Consider the following 25,873-nt stretch of genomic DNA (forward strand, 5'->3'; position numbering starts at 1 on the left):
TTACATTTGTCTTTTTCTGGTAGCGTTATTTTAGTTCTATTGTTTTGCATCAGCACCAAGTTCTATATATTTTCTTAAAAAGAAACCCTAGCAAAAAATAACTACACTATCAGCTAGTAGCCATTTACTGTTGCAGAGAGATTGTTAGTGCTGACAAGCCATTAACTATTATTTACTCACCCATCTCGATGCTATAAGGAGACATCCTGAATAATGATCCACAGAGTTAGCAAGTTGAACCAGCTCTCCAAACACATTCCCTGCTCATTAAGAAAAATACTACCTTTGCTCAGATGCTGCAACTGTAGTAACAGCCGGCTGCATAAAGCAGAGGATGTTGCAGACTAACCACTATTTATTAACACATTGTCTCAGTGTGTCAACCACTACAGAAATGAACACAGAACCTCTAAATAATGTACTATAAGTGAATTTCTATTGAGTGGCTGTCAGAACCAGTAGCTGAAACATTACAAATGATGAAAATCTGAGTTAGCTGGATACCAAGTTCCCAGATCCTCCAAACTGCACAACAGTGAGGCCAGACCTGCAGCCAGTTCCAAATTACTCAATGCCATGAGTACTCAGCTGGGGTTTTCTGTCCAACTACTGCAGCAGCTGACAGCTGAGCACAGCCTTAAGCAATGGGAGTTCATGTTAAGAGTGAGCATATTGGATTGGGGGGGGGGGGGGGGGGCGGGGTTTGGTGGTCGGAGGTTGCTTTTACACTTACAACACAGCAGTCACCCAGTACTCCTACCATTACTAACACTCCAATATAAATGATCCAACCTCCAGAGATCAGAAGGCATCACAGAGCCACGTTTTTGTGGGTCTTACAAGCTGCTATCTGGATTCCAGTTGAAATGTTCCCTTTGCTATCACCAGGAGAATCACGGGTCTTCGGCCTGGAACTGCAGTAATAGGATGACGACAACAACAAGTTGCATTTATATAGTGTATTTAACATAGGAAAAATTGTTTCAATGGACTTCACAGAGGTGTAAGGAAAAAGTGAATGCCAAGCAAAAGAAGGAGATAATAGGTGACCAAAAGTTTTGTCGAAGAGGTGGGTTTTAAGGACGGTCTTAAAGGAGGAGAGGGTAGTGGAGAGGTGGAGGGGTTTAGGGAGGGAATTCCAGTAGGGAGTATGTGGCTGAAGGCAGGGCTGGCAATGTTAAGGTGAAGGGGCGGGGGGCGGGAGGCGGGTGCACAAGAGGCCAGAGGAATGCAGAGTTCGGGGAGAGCCTTTGTAGGGCTGCAGGAGGTTATGGAGCTAGGGAGAGGAGAGGTGAGGTGAGGCCATGAAGAGATTTAAACACAAGAATGAACATTTGTAAAATTGAAGCACTGGGAGACTGGAAGCCATTGTTGGTCAGTGAGGACAGGGGTGATGGGTGAGTGGGACTTGATGCAGGACAGGAAACAAGCTGCAGAATTTTGGATGAGCTGAAGTTTATGGTGCGTAGAGGATGGGAGGCCGTCCAGAAAAGCATTGGATTAGTTGAGTCTGGAGGTGATAAAGGCTTGGATAAGAGTTTTAGCAGCAGATAGGTTGAGGCATGGGCGGTGGTGGACAATGTTGCAGAGGTTTTAGAAGTAGGCAGTCTTTTTGGTAGAGATGACATGGGGTTAGAAACTCAGCTTAAGGTTGAATAAGACACTGAAGTTGCAAACAGTCTGGTTCAGCCTGAGACAGTGGCCTGCGCGGGTGGGGGGGAAATGGTGGCAAAAGGTATGGAGTTTGTGGCAAGAAAGTGAGGCTCACCCAAGACTGGATGTCGGACAAGCAGTCTGGAAACATAGACGCAGTGGAGGGGTCAACAGAGGTGGTGGAGAGGTAGAACTGGGTGTCGTCAGCATATATGTGGAAGCTGACCCCATGTCGGCAAATGATGTTGCCAAAGGGCAACATGCAGGAGAGAATGAAAGTAAATATGGGAGAGTGGCACACAGCAGTCACTGATCTGAATCTCGGTGCCCAGGATCACTTTATATATATATGCAATATAAAAGTGCCAAGAGAGAATGGAAGCAGTACAAATTTTGTGAAATGTAAGAGCATGCAGAAGTCGGTACAGCTCAGGAAAAAAAGGAAATCTGAAGCAGCTTTCTAGTGGTTACTGGGATGGTTTGGGTTCTGCTCACCACAACTGATTAAACTAAACAGGTTTTAAATTCAGAAAACCTGGTAATTCCTGTTTTGAAACTCACAAGAAGCACCCTGCCCTTCAATGTGTATGATCGGCTAAAAATGATAGTAGATTATTTGCCATGGGCTGTGGCATTAAGGGGTAATATGCCACAGCCCTGCAAAACCTGTGTGCAAGAACTTGTCGCATGCCAGTTATCCAATGCTATCTAGGACCAGGGCAGGAATTCCCTGTCCACTTCAGGGTGATCACGGCCTACATGCTCCTAAAGCAAGTTAATGCAATTAAAACAATCCAAGGGTTGGGACAATGTAGCACCACAGCACATTCCAAAAGAACACCAACATTCAAGAGAAGTTTGAACCAAAATCAGCCCAGAAAGGTTCAAGCTAGGGCAGGACAGTCAAAGGCATTCATTCATGTAGTGTATATCCCCTCTGGAATACAGCTTCACAATTTAAAACAATACCAAATATATATGAATAACTGTAACTTGTCCTTACTGCCAGAATTCCTTTCCACTCCCATTCCCCCTTCTATCACAAGCAAAATAAAATTTCAGGAATATTGGACGGAAGAATTCAATCCAGGATGTTCAGTGTCCTCAGGATGGGGACGACATCAGAAGCAACATTAGCACCAGGCAGTTCAATGAAATGGTAACTGGCTTATTAACAAAGCGAATTGACAGAAGTCACATTTCCCCCATGAAACATACCAAGCAGTAGTAAAAGAGTTAGTGGAGATGGCCAAAATGATGGCCAAAAATGTAGGATTTAAAGGTGGGGAGAGAAATAGCATCAATTGTGAAAACCACGGGTCCTGGGTTTGATACACAAGTGCGCAGAGTCACAAGTGTAAGGCGCAAGTCGTTCAATGTACCATGTTTGGAACATCAAAGATCTATTCCATAGCAGTGCACATCTAAACACTCAAGATTCACAATAAAATCTCAGGGTTATATTAACTTTTCCCTGATTATCACAGTAGGTACAGCATAGAAGGAGGCCATTTGGCCCATCATGCCTGTGCCGGCTCTCCGAAAGAGCTATCCAATTTCCCCATAGCCCTGTAAATTTTTTCCCTTCAAGTATTAACTAATTCCCTTTTGAAAGTTGAATCTGCTTCCACCATCCTTTCAGGCAGTGCATTCCAGGTCATTACAACTTGCTGCGTAAAAAATGTTTCCTCAAGTCGCCTCTGGTTCTTTTGCAGATCATCTTAAATCTGTGTCCTCTAGTTACAGATGTCACATCTCATTTGACTCTATCACTGTTTCTACAATTTAAATTTAACTTAACACTTCAAACAGTTTGCGTAAAGGTTTCATTGTTGTTTACATGGGTATACATAGGGGTCATTCAAATCAGTTTTTACTGATTTCCAAATATAAATTCCCAGGTTTTGTTAATCACTGAAGCCAATTTCTTCCCAAATTTGAGGAAAAAAATTCTCTGTTTTCTTATCAAAAATCAGGTTTGGAGATGCGTGCATCACATCAGTACACACACTGCATCCTATATACGCCATGCTGACCATGGATGTGATACACGCACAGCTCTGGACCTGAGCTTTTGCAAGAAAAGAAGTGATTTGGAGATTTTTCTAAAAGGGCCAGGGTCTTCTTTTAGATACTGCTATTAGGTCTTTATTCTTTATACTGCAGCAAACAGGTTTTCATTCCTAGTTAGGTATGGAGCAAAGACAGCAGTACACTGACACAGTTAACATACTGATAGTCCCCTGAATACTGAAGTCATCAATCAAAAGCTGACTCAGGTCACATACCAAGGTGTTATTTACTAAAATCAAAATTGCAACTGAACTCCTGTGCGTAATCCACCCACCACCCCCCCAAAAAAGTTTCTAAATTAACAATCAAAACTGACTTTAAAGAGCTTTAGGTATATCACAGAAGTCATGTTTGATCCACAAATGCAAAGAAATCCTAACTTAGGTAAAATCTTATACCTCCTCCAAAAATATGTAGCCAGGTTTTCCAAGTTACTAACCCACAGAGCCTACCCAGCACAGATCAATCTGCTGCAGTTCTCTAACTAGGCCTTTCTCAACTATGAAACTAGCCCCTAATGCAACGTCGCTTGTTGGAAGGCTGCAGAAGCAGGACATTTTCTGAAGTAAATTCAGCTCCATTGTGATCAACAGATAAATACAGTACTATAATATTACCTAAATAATACGAGATGATAACCACTGGGTAGAACTTGGTACTGCACCCTGCCTCTCAAAAGACAAATCACCACATTGTTTCCTTCAACTCCATTAACGGCCTCCCATTTATAGCAGTTCTACAGGCTGGAACAGGTACACATACACACACACATGGCAAAAACACAGTGACACTCATGCGCAGCAATCCACATACTGATCATCTACACATAACAGGGCAGGAACACACACATCGACCCACATGCACACTACAAGGTAGGAATGCACATGCAGACCTGCACAACTTGGCCCATGCATCCAGACCTTGCGAGGCTGAAGCACACATGCCAACTCTCTGTTCACAACAGGGCTTTAATATTTAAACCTCTTCTCCAGCTCCTGAATCACAAACAACAAATTCCATTTTAGTCATTTTGCTGTTTAAGTGAAACAAATGCCTCCTCCCAAAACCTACATGTAAAAATTAGTCTCTGACAGCAGGTCAAGAAACAGTTAAAGAATCACCAGGTGCAACAAAGTCACAACTCTTAGAGCACAACGAAGAGGAAAATCCTGAAAGTACAATGATTTAAATAAAACAAAATCTTCAGATTTGCAGTGTAATCTATACCCTCTCATTTTATCTATGAACTTAGCAGCAGGAAACCACAAAGAATGCCTTCTTTTGTACTGTATCCACTTGCCTCTGCTAACGTGCAATGTCTGTCTTTGACGCATACTATATTGTGTTTCTGTAACACTGCCCCAGGGTTTCTATGAAAACATCCTTTGAGATGCTCAAGGTTACCCCAGTTAAATATTCTAATAAATAACTCCTCTGTTACTGACAATGGCAATGGCCATTTCCACAAAATGCCACGCAGAGTCCTGTTTGGTGGTGTGAACTGAAAATCTCCTGGTGTATGACAGCTCATGGGAATACACACAAAAGGCTTCCTGTCTAATCCACACTGTCACCAAATGTACAAAACAGTACTTCAAAAAAAATAACAATAATTAAAAAATAACCAGATGGGGCTCAAGTGCAACATGTTCTCGATTTAGTGTATCACATGCAAACCCTTGCTACCATTCACTGCACCATGCTTAATGACCTCTTTCATTCACTGTGCCATGTGCAATCCCTTTGCTTCCTATCCTATCACCATGCCATCAGCCTGTGTGTTGGGAGGGTGTGAATGGACAGGGGTTGAGTGAGAGAGTTAATCCGCTCAACTGGGAGCAGACTGTCGTCACTGCAAGAGACGAGAAGAGTGTAACAGGTTCTCCATGCTGGGAACACGCTGTAAGAGGGTAACGAAACAGAGGCGATGTTACTTTCCAATTCCAATAGAATGGAGTGTATTTGTTAGCAACATTAATTCTTAGAGCTGACTGAAACACGAATATAAACGGCAGCACTGCTTAGCTAAGAGACTCCACATAGCGGAGCAAAGCCATGGGGGTGGAATATTCAAACCTTCAACTTCACACAAGAAAGAGTTTCTGTTTAGCTCAATGTGCCCTTCCACCCACGTGACACTGAGCTGCAATTCAGAGAGCTGGATGCCCAGTCAGGCCTGGACACACAGACTGATCACAACAATTTCCTGAACATAACAACCAGCTTAACACTGCAACAGAACTCACTGAACCACTTAGATTTGAACTCACAAAGATAAGGACTAATAAGGGAAGCCATTTAGCCCATTTATTTCATCCTTGAACTTTATTCAGATTTCTAACTGCACATTCCTGCCCTGAGACATCAGGGAGGAGGGGGAAGAGTGTTCAATTCTACACTTCTGATACACTAAGCAATCTTGTCTCACAAACCTATTTGAAGCAAGCTTCTGCCACTAACATTGCAAATTTACATCCCACCATGCCCAAGCCTGGCCTCACCTATGATTTTCACCACATCTTCCCCAAAATAAATGAAATGAGAATGACAAGAGGTGGTATTTTAACGGACATCACTGAACGTGTGAAGCAGCCATGGACTTTCGTTTAGCATCTCACATTTAAAAGGCGAAAAGCAATGGCCTCCAGCTTAGCCTCCAGGGATGAAGCACACATGGACTGCAACAGATATCAGGGATGAAGTACACATGGACAGCAACAGATATGTAGGAGCTAATTGCACCGAGACAGAGTAACAGATATCCAGAAGCTAATTATAGAGACGGAATAAAAGATACACTGGAGCTAGTTATAAAGTGACAGAGTAATAGATATCCAGGAGCTAATTATGCAGACATAAGAGTAATAGATACTGGGAGTCAGTTACACATTGACAGTAACCCCTCCCCTCGAACTAACAAAAAAAAAACAAGGTAAGCCCATGTTTAAACTGACACTTGTTCAGCTCCAATTCTGAGTCTTTGAGGCAGCCAACTCCTTGATGTTAAACGACTCAATCCAGCTCCACTATTCCAGCAGCAGGATTGACGACCAAGTTCTTTGTGAGTCTAGAATTCTATCTGCGAGAAAATGGAGCCTGTTTTAGTAATTTAAACATGAGAGCCAGCAACAGATGCTGGTCTCCCAGAATGCAACCTCAACAAGCAGCAATATAAAAATGGCTTAATAGAGACCCAAGAGCTAATTACACAGAAACAGAGTAATAGATACCCAGGAGTCAGTAACACAGAGGTAACAACAGATACCTGGGAGCTAATTACACAGGCACTAGGGACTGAATCACACAGAGACAGAAATGAATATCCAGGTGTTAATTAAACAGTGACTGGGATTGGGTGGTGCACTGGTTAGCACACTGTCTTTTCATTTTAGGACTTAGTTTCAAATCTAGTCTAGACTAATGGGAAAAAAAATCTTCTCACTCTGCCAGCTGTAATGGCCCTACATGAAGTGAGCTTAGGCAATATTTGACACTAGCTTGGCAACCTCAGAGAAGCCAAATGGACAGCTGGTGAGGGAAATGGAAATCTCATTGATCCAGTAGAGGTGCTCTATTGAGGCTATGTTGAGGTTGAGTTATACCCCAATTTCATTTCAAATAGGGCTCTCAGTTACAGCCATCAGTGAGAGCAGACTTTCATCCCAACAGCTTAAGCTGGATCCCATAAGTAAAAAGGCAGCATGAACCAACCAAATCCACTGCCCCAGTATCTGTTATTTTATAATCATTTGCACAATCAGTTTTGAAACAGTTTTCATGCCAACAGTGTAGCCATCAACAGCCAATGTGTACTGTTTTATTGATTCACAAAGATGTACACACCATTGGTAAATAAATGGCTGTGATATCAGTGAAGCAAGTTTATAAAGAAATAATTTGCAGTTGATTTGTGGAAAATTCTAATAACCAATACAGTCAACATTGAGCAGGTTAGATGCGGACTGGTGAATTACAAGACAGCTTTAATCAACGGAGATGACATCAAACTGCCAGAGCAATGAACCGTGTGAACGCTGTGTGAAGCCCTTGGCTATATTAGTCTGACAACTCACTTCAGGCAAGACTCTGACATTAGGTGCAAACTGGAACTTTTTCCCCACTTCATGCATTTAGTGTCATCATCAAGCACCCCCAAAGTCGGATATGCAGCAAACCTCATATTCTGCCTCAGCCGCAGCCTTACTGCGCTAGTATGGCACCCTGTACTGAACTAGCGTGATCTATTTCCCACACCAGCAATCCTATGGCCTCTCTGAGGAAATGACAATGGAGTGCCAATTAGAAGCAGTTTTGTGATTTGGGTCTATGCTTGCTAGAAACGGGATTCAAACTGTCCAACTTCATTTCACATTGGACCTTACAAACAGCAGACAAAGGAGACTTTCATGCCATCAGCACAGGCTATATTTGAAGGCAGAGATGAAAGGCTAATACGTAATCCATGCACTATGGATTCCCCAGTTTCACTTACTTTTAAGGCAAATACTTTTTCCTCACAATGGTACTCGTTTAGATTTTTTCACTGATCAGGTCAGTCCCTTAATGAATCTGTCTATATCTCACACACTACTAGGGTCAGATGGTAGGAATAAACAAAAATGGTGGCATACTGTAGTAGAAGTGCCACTCTTTTTTATTAATATATAAAACCCACACTTTGGTAAATCCTTGGTGTCTGAATTGCAATTTTGCCACCACCAAGCACCAAGTAATTGCAAAGCAGTTCCTTTAAAGAGAATGATAAAAACAAGTGCAGTCAGGGGTTGGTTAAATCAGCAATGAAAGCCTGTACAGCCACACTGACTGCATATACTGCATAAAGCACACTCAGCGGATGTTATGGACAAAAGCAGATTCCCATCATAGTGATTGTTTTTCTGTGCTTTTTCCAACAACCCCCAAAAAAGGCCAGAGGTGATTCCACACTACTTCCAAAACCAGTGGAAAGGCTGAACTGCAGGTCTGTCATGAGCCTGATGACCCTATATTTTCAGCTTGCAGTCTTAATGGTACACAGCCTGTGGTCTGCCGCTAAGACTTGCTCTGCTGTTGGAGCTCCCCTGAATTGCCCCGACACATCATAAGCAGCACTTTCTAGTTATCCATCGTTCAGTGAAGAGTGCCCATGAATCACTAATCATCGACAGGTCCTCAATGGCAATACCAGCTTGCATTTACATAGCTCTTTTACCTTAGGAGATGTTCCAAGGTGCTGGGGGTGGGCAGGGGGGGGGGGGGGGGGGTGGAATCACAGAGAAGGAGAGCTGGCCAAAAGCTTTTTGTCATAAGATGGGTTTTGAGAAGGGTTTTAAAGATGGCAAGAAGCAGAGAGGTGGAGGAGACAGCTGAAGTCTCTGCCACCAATGGTGGGCAAAGGGAGGGAGGGCGGGATACAAGAAAGGCCACAGAGGGCCGAAGGGTGTGTGGGAGCCAAGACTGGAGGAGGGGGTACAGAGATAGATTGGGGCATGGCCTTGGGGGAACTGAAGATGAGGACAAGGATTTTAAATTTAATACGCTGTGGGACAGGAAGCCAATGTAGGTCAGCAAGGATGGGGATAATGGGTGAGTGGGACTTAATGCAGGACAAGATATGGGCAGCTAAGTTTGAGTTTATGGAGGGTGGAAGATTGGAGGCCAGCAAGAAGGACATTGGAGAAATCGAGTCTAGAACTACAAAAGCTTGGATAATGGTTTCATCATCTGGGGCTGAGATAGAGGCAGAGGGTGGCTACGTTACAATTGGTCTTGGTGTTGGGGATTGAAGCTAAGCTCTGGTTTCAATAGGGCGCCAAGGTTTCACACAGTCTAGTTCAACCTAAATGAGTGGCTAGGGAGGAGGTTGGAATCAGTGGCAAAGGAATGGAGTTTACGCTACAGGCCAAAAACGATGGCTTGGATCTTCAGTTGAAGGAAATTTTGACTCATCCATTACTTCATGTCACATTGGAATTACAACAGAACAGAGCTGGGCAAGGGAAATGGTAGAGTGGTACAGCTGGGTGTCACCAGCATATACACGAAAGCTGACACCGAGCCTGCAGACGATGTCACCAAGAGGCAGCATATAGACTAGGAAGAGGAGGGGCCAAGGATAGATCCTTGGGAGGCTCTGGAAGGAGAAGGATAAGAAGCACTGCATTCAGACAAGAAGGAGTGAAACAACACGAGGGCAGTCCCATGGAGCTGGAGAAGGACGGCGTGGTCAACTATGTCAAATGCTGCAGATAGGTCGAGGAACAGAAAGAGGGATATGGGAAGAGGGCGGGAAAAAGGATTAGAATAGCAAGTGAAGAGCTGGCATCAGCACAATGGGCTTGAACAGCCTCCTTCTATGCTGCAAATTACATGATTCTATGATTCTTTAACAGTCTAAATGGTGAGCTATGCTACTTTGTTGTTAATTATTAGAAAGTGCATGTGAAAATATTATGAAACAGAAATTTTGAATTAAAAATCCCTCTAAACTTTTATGTTTGTTAAATTTCCTGCTTGGATTTCTGGTTTGTTCCCATGACAATTGGGGGAAAGGGAGGAAGGAAGATGTTGTGAAATGCTTCCTGTGATTCACATTTAGCTTTCAAAGAAAACAACAAGTTAAAGACCAAGGGCCCAACGCTGTGCACTATTCACCTGCAGAGACCAGTTGTGCAAATAGGCAAGGTTCCCACTGCTTCCCACATCCCCAGGAGAACCAAACGCATCAGTCACTTTTTAAACAGAGACCAACATGTTCATGCATTGATCAGCACAATGTCTGCTGCAGGATACAGGTACCATTATTCATGCTGAGTTACGTGTTGAGAATTTAGGCGAGGCATCTGATATAGTTGAGACTCGAGCAGGAATCAGCATCACAGCAAGCATTAAATCACATCAATCTACGTGAATGAGCGCTTTGCTCACAACACAAAACTGCAGTAAAAGCCATTCTCTTTCCCATCTTACAAAATCAGGGGTTAATTCATCGAGGACCCACAGTTCTGGAACACACTGCCATTACTACTCTCCATTATACCAGACCCCAAGAGTATGTTGAACTCTCTGTAACACAGAACTATCACAATGAAATTCTACACCAGAAGTGGTTTGGTCTGCGGCTTGCTGTTCCTTTTGGCAATGCTAGTCAGAGTTTAAAGTGATTTCCTGCAGCATGCAGCCATCCTAACTCAGGAGTTTGGGCAGAGGCCTGAATATAACAGTATGTAAATCAGTTATTATTGCAGCGAATCATAACGGATCTGTGCTGTTCAGCTTTTAATACATGCAATCCTTGTCCATGAAGGGACATCAAACGAGAGCCCAGGAGTCTGCCAGGATTCTCCATCAGAACACCACAGCATTTAGAAAAAAACTAAAAATATCAGCAACACTTATGATCGCAAGGAGTCAGATACTTAAATGGCAACATTTGAATCCAGTGGAGCACAAATTATTAGTGCTCGCTAATGCAAGACCATGCTGAGGACTGATTGTAATCTGCTTAAGAAAGCATTACAATGTGGCAGCCTAGTTGCTTCAATTGAGAGCATCTATCTCAGCATCGACTGGAGTTGAGTATCCACTTCTTTTACAGTGGCACTGACATTGAAAGCACAACTACATTTTATGCCTGGAGACCATCCCCGCAGCTGGGTCATCTAGAAGTCAGAAGCAACATTACAACATTTACAGTGCAAATCTGATCATTTCAGCGTAATTCAGCAAAAGATTTATATCACAGTATAAATCTGGCATTGCGACACACAGGCAATTACTCACCGAGGGCAAAGTACAAGAGTAGGAGGGGAACAATTCAAACATTTTCATATTTACGTTAATTCAAGAAGCATTACTGCAATCTCCAGGAAACCTGGCTGTATATTAAAAAAGGAAAATACATTAAAGAACGCTATACGGTGTCCAGTTTTGGTTACTGAAACACTAAACATTCATGCCCTCGCTATAGTGCAGAGAAGAGCTACAAGGGCCCTAGTGTCAGCGAATGATGTTTAGAGGTGACCTTCTAAAGATATATAATATATTAAGCAATAAAGAAAATGTAAATCTATTTCAAGGTAAACTTTGACAGAAGAAGGGTGCACAGGTTCAAATTGATAAGAGGAAAACTTAGGACTGATGTCAAGAAGTTCTTCGCATGGACAGTAATCAATACTTGGAATGAACTTCCTGGTAGAGTAGTGGAGGCAAAAATCTTGGTATCCTTTAAATGATGGTTAGATGCTGCAATTGGGGGTCTGTAGCTTTTTCTAGTTGGATGAGCTAAGATGGGCTGAATGGCCTTACTCATCTATAATTATTTTGTGATTTAATTAGACCCAATCTGAAGTAAAGTACCATGGGATTTCTATTATCGGCTATTGTACTAATGGGTTTGATGACCAAAACAACCGCAGTTTCTGTACTTTGTGCTGTGAGCTGAATGCTGCATTTACCTCACAGTATTGCTGCTACTAGCCATCTCGACTCCAACAGCACAGAGAACCACCTCAAGTGCCAATTGCTGTATTCTGGCCCAGGTGAGCTGACTGCCATTCTTTCTGCCTGCTGAGAGCGCTTTCACATTGTTGGCCTGGACAAACCTTCCCCAGCCACTAGGGAAGGTCAACAGATGGAAATATAAGGTGCAAAGCCCTAATTTTAAACAAATGCACAGGCAAAAACTTGCACATGATCTGGAATCCATTGTGCAGTGTACCATACTGGAAGCCAAGACAAGCAGAACCTTCCCCAGTCATCAGTTGATAAACATACTTGTGGTTTGTGCCCTAGACAATGAAGAAATATGTTTAGGTGATCATAACATGGTCAGATATACATTCTGTTTATCCTCTGCATTCAACTGATAATTACTTTAAGAAGTATTGTCTAATTCACATCCTCAGACATTTTTACACACTCTAAACACAATATTGTAACTTATACATATTTTACTTAGTGCCGACTATAACATAGGGAAGCAACTTAGAGACTCATTTTACAATATGGGCGATAGTCTAAGTGAGCAACTAGTGAAAAAAAAGTTAAATCCATGTTTGCATGATCAAGGTTTAGGTTAACTAGTCCTTAAATCCCACCTTCCTTACTTTTCTGGGTGGGGAAGGGTACTGAAGTTCCATTTGAAAGACGTTAGAAAAAAGAACAGGCATAAGAATATTATTTCAGTTCAGTGTTGTCTCACGGGTCTCTTTCTCCTCAACATTCTGACCCATTTCTGTCAGTCAAGGTTCCAATTTTATGCACTCCACAAGCATCACCTGACACAGGTACAGTGCCACTTCATTCCAGTGTTTCATATCAGAAATCAACCTGACCCCTCAGGAGCCCTTCAGAATTCCTTTGCGGAGCAAGACTCCACATGCTGGCTCTACAAGCACAGAAGAAAGCAACATTCCTAGCAAACCAATGACGCACACTGTAACACTTGCTTACCAGAGAGCATGCTGACACTATACACGCGTCCTTAAAAGGACATTACAATCTATTGTCAACATAGAAGTCACTCCACTATACCATGCTGAAAAGCACTGGGGTACAGGTGGGCGAAGAGCTTAACCCTTCCTGTAAATTCACATGTAACTCAATGGTAGTGCACAGTTTAATAGAAAGAGGTGTGGTAAGGGTAATGCAAGAATTTTTTTTTTTAAAAAGCAGCGGTGTGTACAAAACCTACCTGGCTAAAAACCATTCAGTAAGTTGCACCAATGAAAGATCGTAACCATCATGGTGACTGCTTGCAATGTTGGGGGGGGGGGGGGGGGGGGGGGGGGGGAGGAGGAGAGAGAGTCTTCTATTCAATTATTTGTTCTAGCTGTACTCCTACTACCTTTTGAGACACCTTAAATGAGTGTAGAGTTGGAAGCCAGGCTAGACAGATAAAATACAAAGGAATTATTCCCCCATTCCCCTTACTAAAAGTAGCCCATAATTCCCCAGCGCATAAGCAAGGCACCTCCTAAAGGGAATCTAAAATGTAAACCGATAACTTAAATTGTGCTTGCAGAAAGAACCAGAGGACAAATACAAGATTAACAAACCTGAAATAATGGAACAATTTAGAACAACGCCCCCCCCCCCCCCCCCCACCACCAACATGGAGTTTTATTTCAGGTCAGGTGTCGTTCATGTTGGTTACATGTAGAGGCAAGACCAAATAAGGAAACCAAATAGAGAATATGTATAATGACACAGTTTTGCAGCTTTGAAAGTACCAAAAGTTCACCCAGTACCCACCTGTTCCCACTAGTGGCAGTAATAGTAGTGCAACAACTTTTACTGTGAACAAAGGCCTCCAATGGAAATGCAATTTATTGTGCACATTTCAACGCGTAACCATATCTAAACATTGGTATTATCCACAAATGTTGAGAGGGACAGACCGTTTTAAAAAAAAATTGTAAAATAGTCTACATTTAGATCTCTCACTAAGGAGCTCTTTAGAAATCATTGAGAGAGAAATCCTCATCTTATTCAATTTCTTTGTGCAGAGCAAGCACACGAAATTGGGAAGTCAACAAAGTGGTGGAAGCAGATTCAATAGTAACTTCAAAAGGCAATGGATATATACTTAAAAAGGAAAAATTTGAAGGGCTATAGGGAAAGAGCAGGGAAGTGGAAATAATTTGATAGCTCTTTCAAAGAACTGGCACAAACACGATGGGCCAAATGGCCACCTTCCATGCTGTATGATTCTATGAATACATTTCCAGATAGCTTTACATCTACCAGCACCAAAAAAAATCCCATTTCCTGGAATGCCAAGTTAGAACCACAGTTCCTGGGGTACACCATCGCCCTGCTAGCAAATCCCTTTAGAGGAGGATGAAACTGGAAAATAGGATCCCCTGCCACATCTTTCAAGCCTTCTGGGACAACTGGGAAAATCTGCACAGGTTTCACCATCCCATTCTCCTAACTTAGCTCGAAGGGAGAAATGAAGAAAGTGAGAAACAAAGGAATTGGAAGAAAGTTATTATAACTGAAATACACAGCAATGCTTTGGATGTTAAATGGGACACTCCGCTTCAACCAACTTCAACACAATACACACTAGCTTTTATCACTGATTTTTTTTGGAACTGCTTACCAAGGGAGGTTATAAGGGCAAGTGGCTTAGATCTCCAAGATACTTGTCCATTTTACCTTGAAGAGAAACACGCTAGGATAGGAGGAAGGTGGATTAAATGGACCTGTGGTCTTTGCTGGCCTTGAGGTATTCTATGTTTTTACTGATTAATCTTTATTATTTTAGAAAAATACAAGTTTCAAAGTGAATGTTTCCACTGATTGTACATACTTTGGTCAGGCAGTTAGCAGCCTTTTATCTCCAAATCATAGCGTCACACTGAGGGCTAAAATTCGAGAACCTATAAACAGCAAAATGAGGGGGCTTTTAAGATTTAATAAGGGCAGTTTTGTCCTGGAGAAAAGGAGATTTATGAGCTAATGGCTATATGGCATTCCAGTTTAAAAGTGGCTTTAAAGTTATACAATTCCTAGATTTTCAGACACTTCCAACTAGAGTGAGCAGAGCAACATCATGATCTGATAACAAAAAGCTGTTGATATCTCTACAACAATCAATGGCTGTTCTCAACATGTAGAAAATGTCCAATTTGAAGCCTGCTTTCAATGTGTAAAGTAACACCAAAAATTAATTAGGGATAGATTCTAGATAATGGCGGTGCCATTGTGTATTAAACAGAAGTTGCTTGGAGTCCAATATCTCCCTATAAGTCACTTCTGTATCAGAAACGGAAGTTATGCTAATCCTTTATAAAACACTGGTTAGGCTCCTGCCAATTCTGAGCACCATCTTTTAGGAAGGATGTCAAGGCCTTGGAGAGGATGCAGAGGAGATTTACTAGAATGCTACTAGGGATGCAGGACTTCAGTTATGTGGAGAGACTAGAGAAGCTGGGATTGTTCGCCTTAGCAGAGAACGTTAAGGCGAGATTTGATAGAGGTGTTCAAAATCATAAACGGTTTTGGTAGAGTAAATAAGGAGAAACTGTTTTCAGTGACAGAAGGGTCAGTAACCAGAGGACACAGATTTAAGGTAATTGGCAAAAGAACCAGAAGCGACATGAGGAAACTTTTTTAATGCAGCAAGTTGTTATGATCTGGAATGCACTGCCTGAAAGGGCGGTGGAAGCAGATTCAATAATAACTTTCAAAAGGGAATTGGATAAATACTTGAAGGAAAAACATTTGCAGGGCTATGGGGAAAGGGCAGAGGGGTGGGCCTAATTAGATCGATTGCAAAGAGCCGGCACAGGTACGATGAGCTGAATGGCCTCCTTCTGTGCTGTATCATTCAATGATTCGAATATATCGTAACAAATGGTATTTAAATGTTACTGACAGAAATATTAATAACTGTTTCAAAAACGTATTTTTTTTAGTTATAGAATGTTCAAGTTAATTACAGTTGAGTCTTGATAGTCAAAATAAATTGGTGTGTAACTATCAAGATAGCATCAAAAAGGGTTTCCTGAGTACATGGTTTGTAATGCTCAGGTATTTATACATGTGGTTGAATAGTGGAACATTTCTAACAGCGACTATAAACCTTGTACAGCGAGAATTTAGATAACTAAATCTGTGGCATGATTGAAATTACAATGAGCCTTGCCCTGGCAGCTATATAATAAAATTAATAATTTTTTGAAATAAATAATTCCTGAACTGGATTTTGCTTTGCAGATCCAGAATGGTACAATTTAACACAATGCATCTCAAAATAAGGTAGGCATTACATAACAAACTAAAGTAAAGCTACTCCCAGAGCTTCTCTTCTGATATTGTTGTGGAAACACAATTTTTGATTCACTTTAGGGAATCTCCAGTAATCAACATATCAGATTCGATTCATCAACACTCACACATTACATTTCATTTTACAATTTCCATAAGTTTAAATATATAAACTACAGGGAAGACATTTTTATTTCCAAACATAAATTAGCTGGCATCCATTTTGATTGTGTCCAAAAAATTCAGGGAGACAAAAGAACCTTTTTTTGCCAAGCACCAGTGGCTTTGGAGGGAGAGACTCCTGTTTAACCAACCTTAGTGGAGTAAGTACTAACAAAATCGTACACTGCTGACACTGACTTTATAGAATGGGGTAAATCACAATGTGTCACATTATTACTCAATTTAACAGCTGAAGTGACTTCAAAATCGGACTTATACATTTATATAACCAGAAATAAAAATCCAGCCCAATTTCCATTTTGTTTCAAGGGGAACAATACTCTTGGGGAGTTACGTGTCATCAATCTGTACTAACCCTAATTGAAAATACAGAATTAGCCCTCCTTTGTTACAATTTGAAGCCTTCCAGAGATGTGCTATGTTGAGTTTTCTGGCAGAAAAAATACTCTGATACCATAAATCTACCAGATCTGCCTCTTGGTAAATGCCAATCCTCTGATCAGGGGGTCAGCATCCTTTCCTCTTCTAGATGTCAATCTCAGCACTGATGCATAAATATAAGAGGCACTTCCAGTTGTCACTGAGATCAAAATCTAACATTGGAAAGGATAGTGACTTCCACTCTTGAATATTTCACTCCTCCCTGCCCCAGATCACTTTCCACCCTTTAATAATCTAGATTGGTCACTTTTTATTTACTTCCACTTTATCAATACAATAGCAGATGACAAGAATCCAGAATTGGATACTACAGAGCAATACTATCTGGGTCAGAGGGGGAAAAATGTGCTCAAGTATAAATACAGAGCAATGTCATCCTAATTAGGAGACAGGTTCAAATCTAAATTCAGAGTAATGTCATCCTAATAAGGCACCACTGTGTTCACAGCTAAATACAGAGCTTCCAGACAGGATCCATAGTGCTCCCACTTAAATACATGTACAGAAGTATGCTGGAGAAGGCATTAAAGATTTATTTCCACTTACAATCTCAATGCAAGCAATGAATTTCCAATGGAATTTCTAGCAATACTCATATCGCTGAGACAAAAGTTTCTACAGGACAAGTTCAAAGCATTTCTCCTTGTGCTTGTTTCACATGAATAATCCCAGCATACAGTTAGGCGTATTCTCTCCACTATTAAGACATATCTGCACAATCCATGGAATGTGAACATGGTCATTGACCCTTTGTGTGGGATTTATGTGAATAATTCCAGGGATACCAATAGGTTTATGTTTCTGCCTCAGTAGTGATGCAGATGACTAACCTTTGAAACACCAAAAGCTTTATCTCCTCCCTCATAATTAGGTATGTGAATAAGCCCTGAAACATGGACAGCACACTTTGAACATTTTTGTATTTGTAAGGTCCCCAGTCACCCAAGAGCTCTATTATGCTGAGTGTCGATGTTTGAAGAAGTGAAACATTACCTGAGGAGAGTGAGAAGTAGTTGACCAGCACTCTCAATTTTGATCCACAGGACCAGAAATAGAAATCATTTGCATGATTTTTGTCAAGATTACGGCAGCACAGAATCAAATAGTTTTCCTATCAATGTCTTAGTCATTTTCCTCTGTAGAGCATCAAAGAGGGCGAGGTATGGCATCTCTGGTGGCTTAGTCATAAATGCACAATATATATTGTGGTACTGATCTATTCAGGAAGTCCCATGTTTGATCACTGATATGTAAGCGGATCTCAACTGAGATGGCAGTGAGACACTATGGGTGACCTTACCATCCCTGGGCTCGGGAGGATTTTCACTCATCATTGTCCAGTGGCCCCTTCTGGTAAGTGCATGTGTGCAGTTGTCAGGTGAGGATATCTTCCTCTAGGGAGGCATCACGGTCAAGCATTAGGCAAATATCCTGTCAGAACTTACTGTCTTAAACTCACATTAACAATGTTTATTGACAAAAGTATCAGTGGGCTGCCAGAAACTTTGAAATGTACTCTTGGGTGTCTTGACAAAAGGAAGGAAGACATTGAGGGGAAGGGTGGAAGTCAGTCAAAAGGATCTATTTCCAACACTACACCCATTTCGATGTATGGAGTTGAAGATGTCTCTTTCCAGTATTACAGACATCTTTCTGCAAAGAGTTACAGTGACTCTCTAACACCACAGCCATCTTCCACTGCCAGTTTCCTCTGCTGAAAACAAACCAGAATATCTATCACCAGTTCAGAGTGTCAAACGAATGTAAGAAGGCAGAACTACCCACAGTGACATACCGTAGGAGGGGGAATTCTATTATTTGTCGAATAAAAGTTGGAAGGAAAAATTGAATTCTAACCCAACAGGACATGAACAATGTGAGGGGAGCACATTCTCATATTCACTAACAGGATAGAGGGAAAGGGAATTCTAAATTATGAAACAAAAGACGGAAAAGTGAGCAATGTGTCAAATATGGAAAAGAGTAATTAGAGGGGTGGAGAGCAAGAGATACAGCTTCACTCAAAACTACAATCTTAAAATAGATCAATTAGAGGATGAACTAAGAATCAGAAAATGCTGTGTGGTCTGGTGCACACCTTGAATCAGTGTTTAAGTATTCACTGCTGGGAACATGCAGAATTTATACTTTGTAGTTATAGAGCAATAACAAATGCAACCCTGAAACAGTTAAGGTGGACTTACTGCAAAGCTCCAATCGAAGGAACAAAATGCTACCTTGAGATACTTACTTCCTAACTCCCTAGATAGACACAAATGCACGCACAGCACAGAGACACTAGAAGATTTTTACCCTCAAACTCCGACGCCGCACTGATTTCCCAGTTCCACTGACGTAATTGCTAATATATTTGAGCCTCTAAAGTTTTGGTTTAATAACATGTGAAGGTTGTTGAATAAACATTCAATCCTAATCCTTTTAGAAATGTCAGACCAAAACAATCCCTAAACATTAACATCCCAAAATGGGCCATGAAGCAGTTCACATACATGGTGCCAAACGCTTCATGACAATGAAGTGGTTAACATTTCAAATCCCCGCTACCACGCTCTCTATGAAATCAACAAATATCATGTGGACATCTGCACTTAGCGAGACCTGTAATGCAAACGGTCACAAGCTCAGTGGACTGATCAACACTGCTAATGGCTGCCAATCTCCACTAATAAAGCTTTACTCTGGTGCACTGACACAGATTAAACAGAGCAGCTGTTATAATACAGTGTGCTGGATCAGATGTCAAACAGCAATGTGTAAAGTACTAAAGCATATGACCTTTTCACAGACTACAGTGGTTTCTTTACTTGGGCTAGTCCTTCCTTATCTATGTTTACATGAGCCACTGAAGCTCAGAGCTGTGTCTTGAGCTTTTCAGTGAAGGGAACTGATAGGCACCAGTGAAAGATAAAAGCACATTCAATGGAAACTGTGCGGTTAAAAGCAAACTATTAGCTTTTCTACCAACTCGTTCTGCACATTTCAATCTACTAGCAGCAGCAGCAGGAGGAATCAACGATTTCTTCCTCAGATTGGCTCGGTGGCAGCACTCTCGCCTTGGAGTCAGAAGGTCGTGGTTTCAAGCCCCACTCCAGAGACTTGAGCACGTAATCTAGGTGGCCCTTCAGTGCAGTATTGAGGGAAAGCTGCACTGTCGGAGGTGCTATCTTTCGGATGAAACGTTAAACCGAAGGCTCACCTGCCCGCTCAGGAGGACGTAAAAGATCCCACGGCATTATTTGAAGAAAAGCAGTGGATTTCTCCAGTGTCCTGGCTAACATTTATCCTTCATCTGGTCATTTATTTCATTCCCGTTTGTGGGAGCTTGCTGTGTGCAAATTGACTGCCACTACATTACAACAGTGACTACATTTCAAAAGTACTTCATTGGCAGTAAAGCGCTTTAGGACATCCTGAGGTCGTGGCAGGTGCTATATAAATGCCAGTTCCTTCTTTCCAATCTACGTTCAGTCACTGAGGACCCAGGAGCAGCGATTAATTCCTTCTCTCCATTCGATCCAGAGTTAGCCACGAGACATCCCATCCTCAGATGCTGGGATTACCTCTTCTACCCATGTCTAAATGGGCTTACAGCAGTGTCACTGGAGGCTGGGTAAATAGAAGCTGCCATTTCAGACCATCACCCTTACAGTAAATGGGAATAAAAGGTTAACAAAAGCCAAATTGTTCGTCTCCGAAAAGCATAGCTAGGTAACCAACCACCTTTAAAAGGGGAAACATCTCCCTTGGCCTTTCAACTTACTCCTTTTTTTTCCCATTTTGTTCATCTTAAAATCATTTTCAACTGTATTTTTCTCCCTCCTTCTGATCTGTTTCTATGTTTTTTTTTGTATTGGAATGTCCCCATACATCCTCATATAAACTGTTCCTTCAAGCACCAACAAAGTGAGTAGCGCTCACGGTTCTTTGTAAAATCTACAAAGAACTGCTCATGTTCAGTGGGTTCTGGTGCAGAAGCCATGATCATGAACCAAAGAGCTGTCTGGATGTTTCCACTGTATCAATGGGGAGAGCTGTAAGTGGAGAGTGGTTACTAAGTAAACTGGCGAGGGACTATCTTTTTTTGTAAAGAGTGGAAAGAAGTCTATAGCTGTCACTGCAAATGTTTCTGCTATATACAGAACGGTATCTGCTGCACCCAGAAATCAATCTTCAGATCACGACACTTTGATTTCTGTTCCTTAGACTGAAGTCACAAAAATAGATTGGTGGAAGAATGTTTTGTAAATATTTTACACAACTCTTCCTTTACATTCTTCTGTGGAGTAACGGCTCACTCAGCTAATTTGTGTCACTGTGCAGAATCCTCAGTTCAACAGTAACATTTCAAAATTGTATTAATACACCCTCATGATCACTGTGCCTCATGTACCCCATACACTGTTCTCCATCCCCTTCCCCATCTCTCTCATAACCACTATGCTGGTCTATTCCTACATACTATTTATTGTGTATTACACTATGCTGGTCTATCCCTTTCGTATCACACTGCACTGGTCTATCCCCTCGCCCTCTCTTAAGCCACTACACTGGTCCATCACTCTCAGTTGACCCAGTGCAATCTGAAGTAGCCTAGCAAGCTATTCTTTTGCTACAAACCAGCTATTCAAGAAGAAAGCCCGCCACATTCTTAGGACAATAAATACAACCTTGCCAGCATTGCCCACATAGTGAGAACTAATTTTAAAAAAGGGTATGGGGAACGAGGAGAGTGGCATTAGACTAGGTGGTTCATATGAAGAAAAACACTGGCATAGACTTGGGCCAAATGGCATGTTTCTGTGTCATAATGTTCTATGATGCTATTCCACTACAGTAGTCCATCCCCCATCTCTCTCATGTTGCAGTACACTCTATCTTCCATCCCTTAAACTATGCTGATCTATCATACAAACCTCTCATATGTTATGGTTACCCATGTACAATTAATGTCTTTCTGGGTTCGGTTTTGTTCTTGTTGAAATGAAAACATTTCCAATAAGGGATACACAGAATGTTTACGATTTAGGACAAGGACTGCATCAAGACCTGTACTACAGCAGCTCCAAATGAAATTGGGTCAGACACGGGAACCGAGAATCAGATAAAGCTTGTAATCTGGTCATTACTGCTGTTGGAAGGATACTACAGAAGTTGATATATACTAGGCAGAAAAAAAACACTTCCATTTTCACTAATCCACACCTGAAATTCAGAAGCATTTGCCACATTCCTGTTAATGTAATCCCTCGGGGGGGTGGGCAAGGTAATAGAAAAACAACACATTTCTGAAAAGGTTGTAAATTCTAACAAAGTCCAGGTCAGATTCTCTTTGCAGTACATTGTGGATCTCACTAACTGACCCTTGGGAACGTTCAGGGGCAATGTCCTGGCCAAGTCATTAGCGAGCTCAGAACATTCAGCTGCTTGTTAGTCCAGTCAGCTTGTCATTACCTTCTGGAAAGTGTTGATCAATACAACTAATAACACAACTTTTAATTGTAGAATATTCTGTTGCTTGTTGTGCTAAAACACCAATGGGTTATTAAATTAAGCATGGCATGCTGTTAAAGAAATGCATACTATACACTCGACTGCTCTCTTAAACCCCACCAGTATGTTTTTATGCTGTCTGACTTGGGTGTTGCGAGGTATTGATAGTGTGGGGAATAAACCACACTTTAGTTTCCTCTTTCTGGGCTGGACTCTAAACTAAAATTATCTGTTCTGATCTTTAAACTGTCATTCTCTCCTTGCTGGAGGCAAAGAGAACAATCGGTATGTGATGGCAATGTTCTTGATACCCGGAGACATGGAGTAATAATCACCATAGCAGATTACATAAAAATATTAAAACAAACATGCAGTACACCCTGATACAGGCAACCGTAAATTCCAAAACAAATGCTTCCTTGCCGTATGGAGAGTTGTACACATTAAAGAAAGAAACTGTCTGAGGAAATTCAAACTCCAAAGGAATTTGCCAACGCCCATTTTTTAAAATCTAAATGAGATTATGAAAAACACCAGCAGGCATGGATAAACTGAAAAGGCCTGTATCTTTAAAAGCTACAAACAGCTTTGCAAAGCATGCATTTCCTCTTAACAAAGATGTCAAATCAAAGTGCTATTCTCCACAGACGGCAAATCAAGTTACTACACCTCACAATTCCATGAAAGATCAATTGAATATCATTTCCTGCAGCACATGGACAACTAATCAAATCACTTTTACCAGTAACTAACTATTTAAATCTCTATTTCTTGTGAATCTCCGCACCCCACAAAAAATGTGAAAATCTAATCAGTACATATGATCCCCCATGAACAGCTAATCAAATTGTCACTCCAGTGGGCAGGTGATCAAATCATTACTTCCTGTGATGCCATGAGAAACAAATCACATTGTTACTCCTACAGCCCCAGTGGACAGTCAATCTTACCACTAATCCCCATAACTCACATGAAAGGCTAATCAAATTTTATTCTCATAACCCCACAGATCCCAGATCCCTATTCCCCCAGAGATCCCTGACCCCTTTGTTATTCCCCATGGCTCCCTGATCCCATTATTATTCCCCTTGCCCTCACAGACATCTAATCCCTTAATTATTTCTCATGTCACCACACATCCCTGATCCTTATTTCCAGTGTCCCCACAGAACCCTATTCCCCATGCCCACATAACTCCCTGATCTTTATTCCCCATTCCCCACAGATCCCTATTCTCAGAGTCCCGGCAGATCCCTATTTCCAGAGTCCTCACAGATCCTTGATCCCCATTCCCCGTGCCAACGGATCCCTGACCTGTTTCCCATACACCGCAGATCTCTGATCCCCATTCCTCAGATTCCTGTTCCCCAAACCCCACAAATCCCTCATTCCTGTTCCCCGCATCCCACAGATCCCTCCGTGACCCTGTGGAGAGTTAATCAGATCACCATTCCCCATGACCGGCTGATCGAATCACTAATCCCTATGACTGAGAAAGTTTCTTGCCCAGAGTCCGGTCCCTTGCTACAAACAATCCTTTCAGCTCCAGAGATCCCGAACAAACAGGAAACTTTTCAAATCCTCCAAACAAACTTCCAGCGGCTCCGCTCTGGAATAACGAGCGAGGGGCTGAGCCCCATGTTCGGGAGCGGGGAGGAAGGACGGAGCCTGTCTGCCCGCCCGCCCACCCGGGGTGAGGGAGGTCGCCCTAACCCTCAGCAGCGGAAAAGCCCCTCACGCCCACAGACCGCAGCCGCACACCGGCCTCCTCCGCTTCCCCTGCCGTCGGGACCGTGGACGGCCTGGCCAGCAATGCCAGCCCGGGCTAGTTCTGCGGCCTGGCCGGCACTGCTGCTCGGTGCGGTGTGCGGTAGCTGGGGCTCGGGTGGAGGGGCCTTGCTCTCTCTCTCCCTCTCTCTCTCTCTCTCTGCTGGCGTCACTTACCCAGGTCATCCATGTTCAGGCTGCGAGGCGCTGAGTCCGGCGGAGACGAGATGCTCAGCCCGGCTGGCACGGTCCGCTCCGACAGGCAGCTGCCGAGTGTGGAAGCTCGAGCGCGGGGAGGGGAGGAGGGGGATGGGGGTGGGACTCCTAGCAACGCTCGGGAGCGCGCCGCGCGGGGCACTGAATGGGGGAGTGCGCGCGCATGAATGGGTCACGTCGGGAGCGCGCTCTCATACCTGCCTGAGAAGGTTGGGGGGGGGCTTCCAATATTTCCTCCCCGTGTTATGAGACCCTTATGTCCCTTGGAGTTTCTCCTCTCCTCCCCTGAAGGCGCAGGGTCTTTCTGTGGCACCGTGCCAGGGGGCACGGGCACCCTCCAGCACCTCAGCCAAGTGGCCCTGTGACCCCCCCCGCGAATGAGTACTCGATCACGCGGGCATCACAGCCGAGCACTATCCTGCCCTCACGTCCGCCATCGGCACACGTGCACTTTCCAGTAGAATTACTGAATGGACAGGTCGACCCAGGTGTAAACAGTTATCATAGAAACATAGAAAATAGGAGCAAGAGTAGGCCATTCGGCCCTTCGGACCTGCTTCGCCATTCAAAATGATCATGGCTGATCGTCTAACTCAGTACCCTGTTCCTGCTTTTTCCCCATATCCCTTGATCCCTTTAGCATTAAGAAATATAGAATCTTATAGCACAGAAGGAGGCCATTCAGCCCATCGTGCCTGTGTCGGCTCTTTGAAAGGGCTGTCCAATTAGTCCCACTCCCCTGCTCTTTCCCCGTAGCCCTGCAAATTTTTCCTTTCCAAGTATATACCCAATTCCCTTTTGAAAGTTACTGTTTTTTTATTCATTCATGGGATGTGGGCGTCGCTGGCGAGGCCGGCATTTATTGCCCATCCCTAATTGCCCTTGAGGAGGTGGTGGTGAGCCGCCTTCTTGAACCGCTGCAGTCCGTGTGGTGAAGGTTCTCCCACAGTGCTGTTAGGAAGGGAGTTCCAGGATTTTGACCCAGCGACGATGAAGGAACGGTGATATATTTCCAAGTCGGGATGGTGTGTGACTTGGAGGGGAACGTGCAGGTGATATTGTTCCCATGTGCCTGCTGCCTTTGTCCTTCTAGGTGGTAGATGTCGCGGGTTTGGGAGATGCTGTCGAAGAAGCCTTGGCGAGTTGCTGCAGTGCATCCTGTGGATGGTACACACTGCAGCCACAGTGCGCCGGTGGTGAAGGGAGTGAATGTTTAGGGTGGTGGATGGGGTGCCAATCAAGCGGGCTGCTT

At 42.8% G+C, this 25,873-nt stretch overlaps 1 protein-coding gene across 4 annotated transcripts in view; it reads right to left on the reverse strand.

Moving 5' to 3' along the window:
- Window positions 1-24,806, reverse strand: part of LOC137342002 (paxillin-like) — a 140,069-nt gene extending 115,263 nt beyond the window's left edge. Inside the window, exon 1 of one of the 4 annotated variants that reach the window (XM_068005574.1) lies at window positions 24,583-24,806. In XM_068005574.1, coding sequence (XP_067861675.1) covers window positions 24,583-24,595 — 13 coding nt within the window. In that variant the 5' untranslated portion in view covers window positions 24,596-24,806. The remainder of the gene's footprint in view (window positions 1-24,582) is intronic. The other 3 variants (XM_068005573.1, XM_068005575.1, XM_068005576.1) reach the window with 3 other exon arrangements.
- Between the last annotated feature and the right edge of the window lie 1,067 nt (window positions 24,807-25,873).

Source organism: Heptranchias perlo, chromosome 25 (assembly GCF_035084215.1).
Source record: "Heptranchias perlo isolate sHepPer1 chromosome 25, sHepPer1.hap1, whole genome shotgun sequence".
Taxonomy (NCBI): domain Eukaryota; kingdom Metazoa; phylum Chordata; class Chondrichthyes; order Hexanchiformes; family Hexanchidae; genus Heptranchias; species Heptranchias perlo.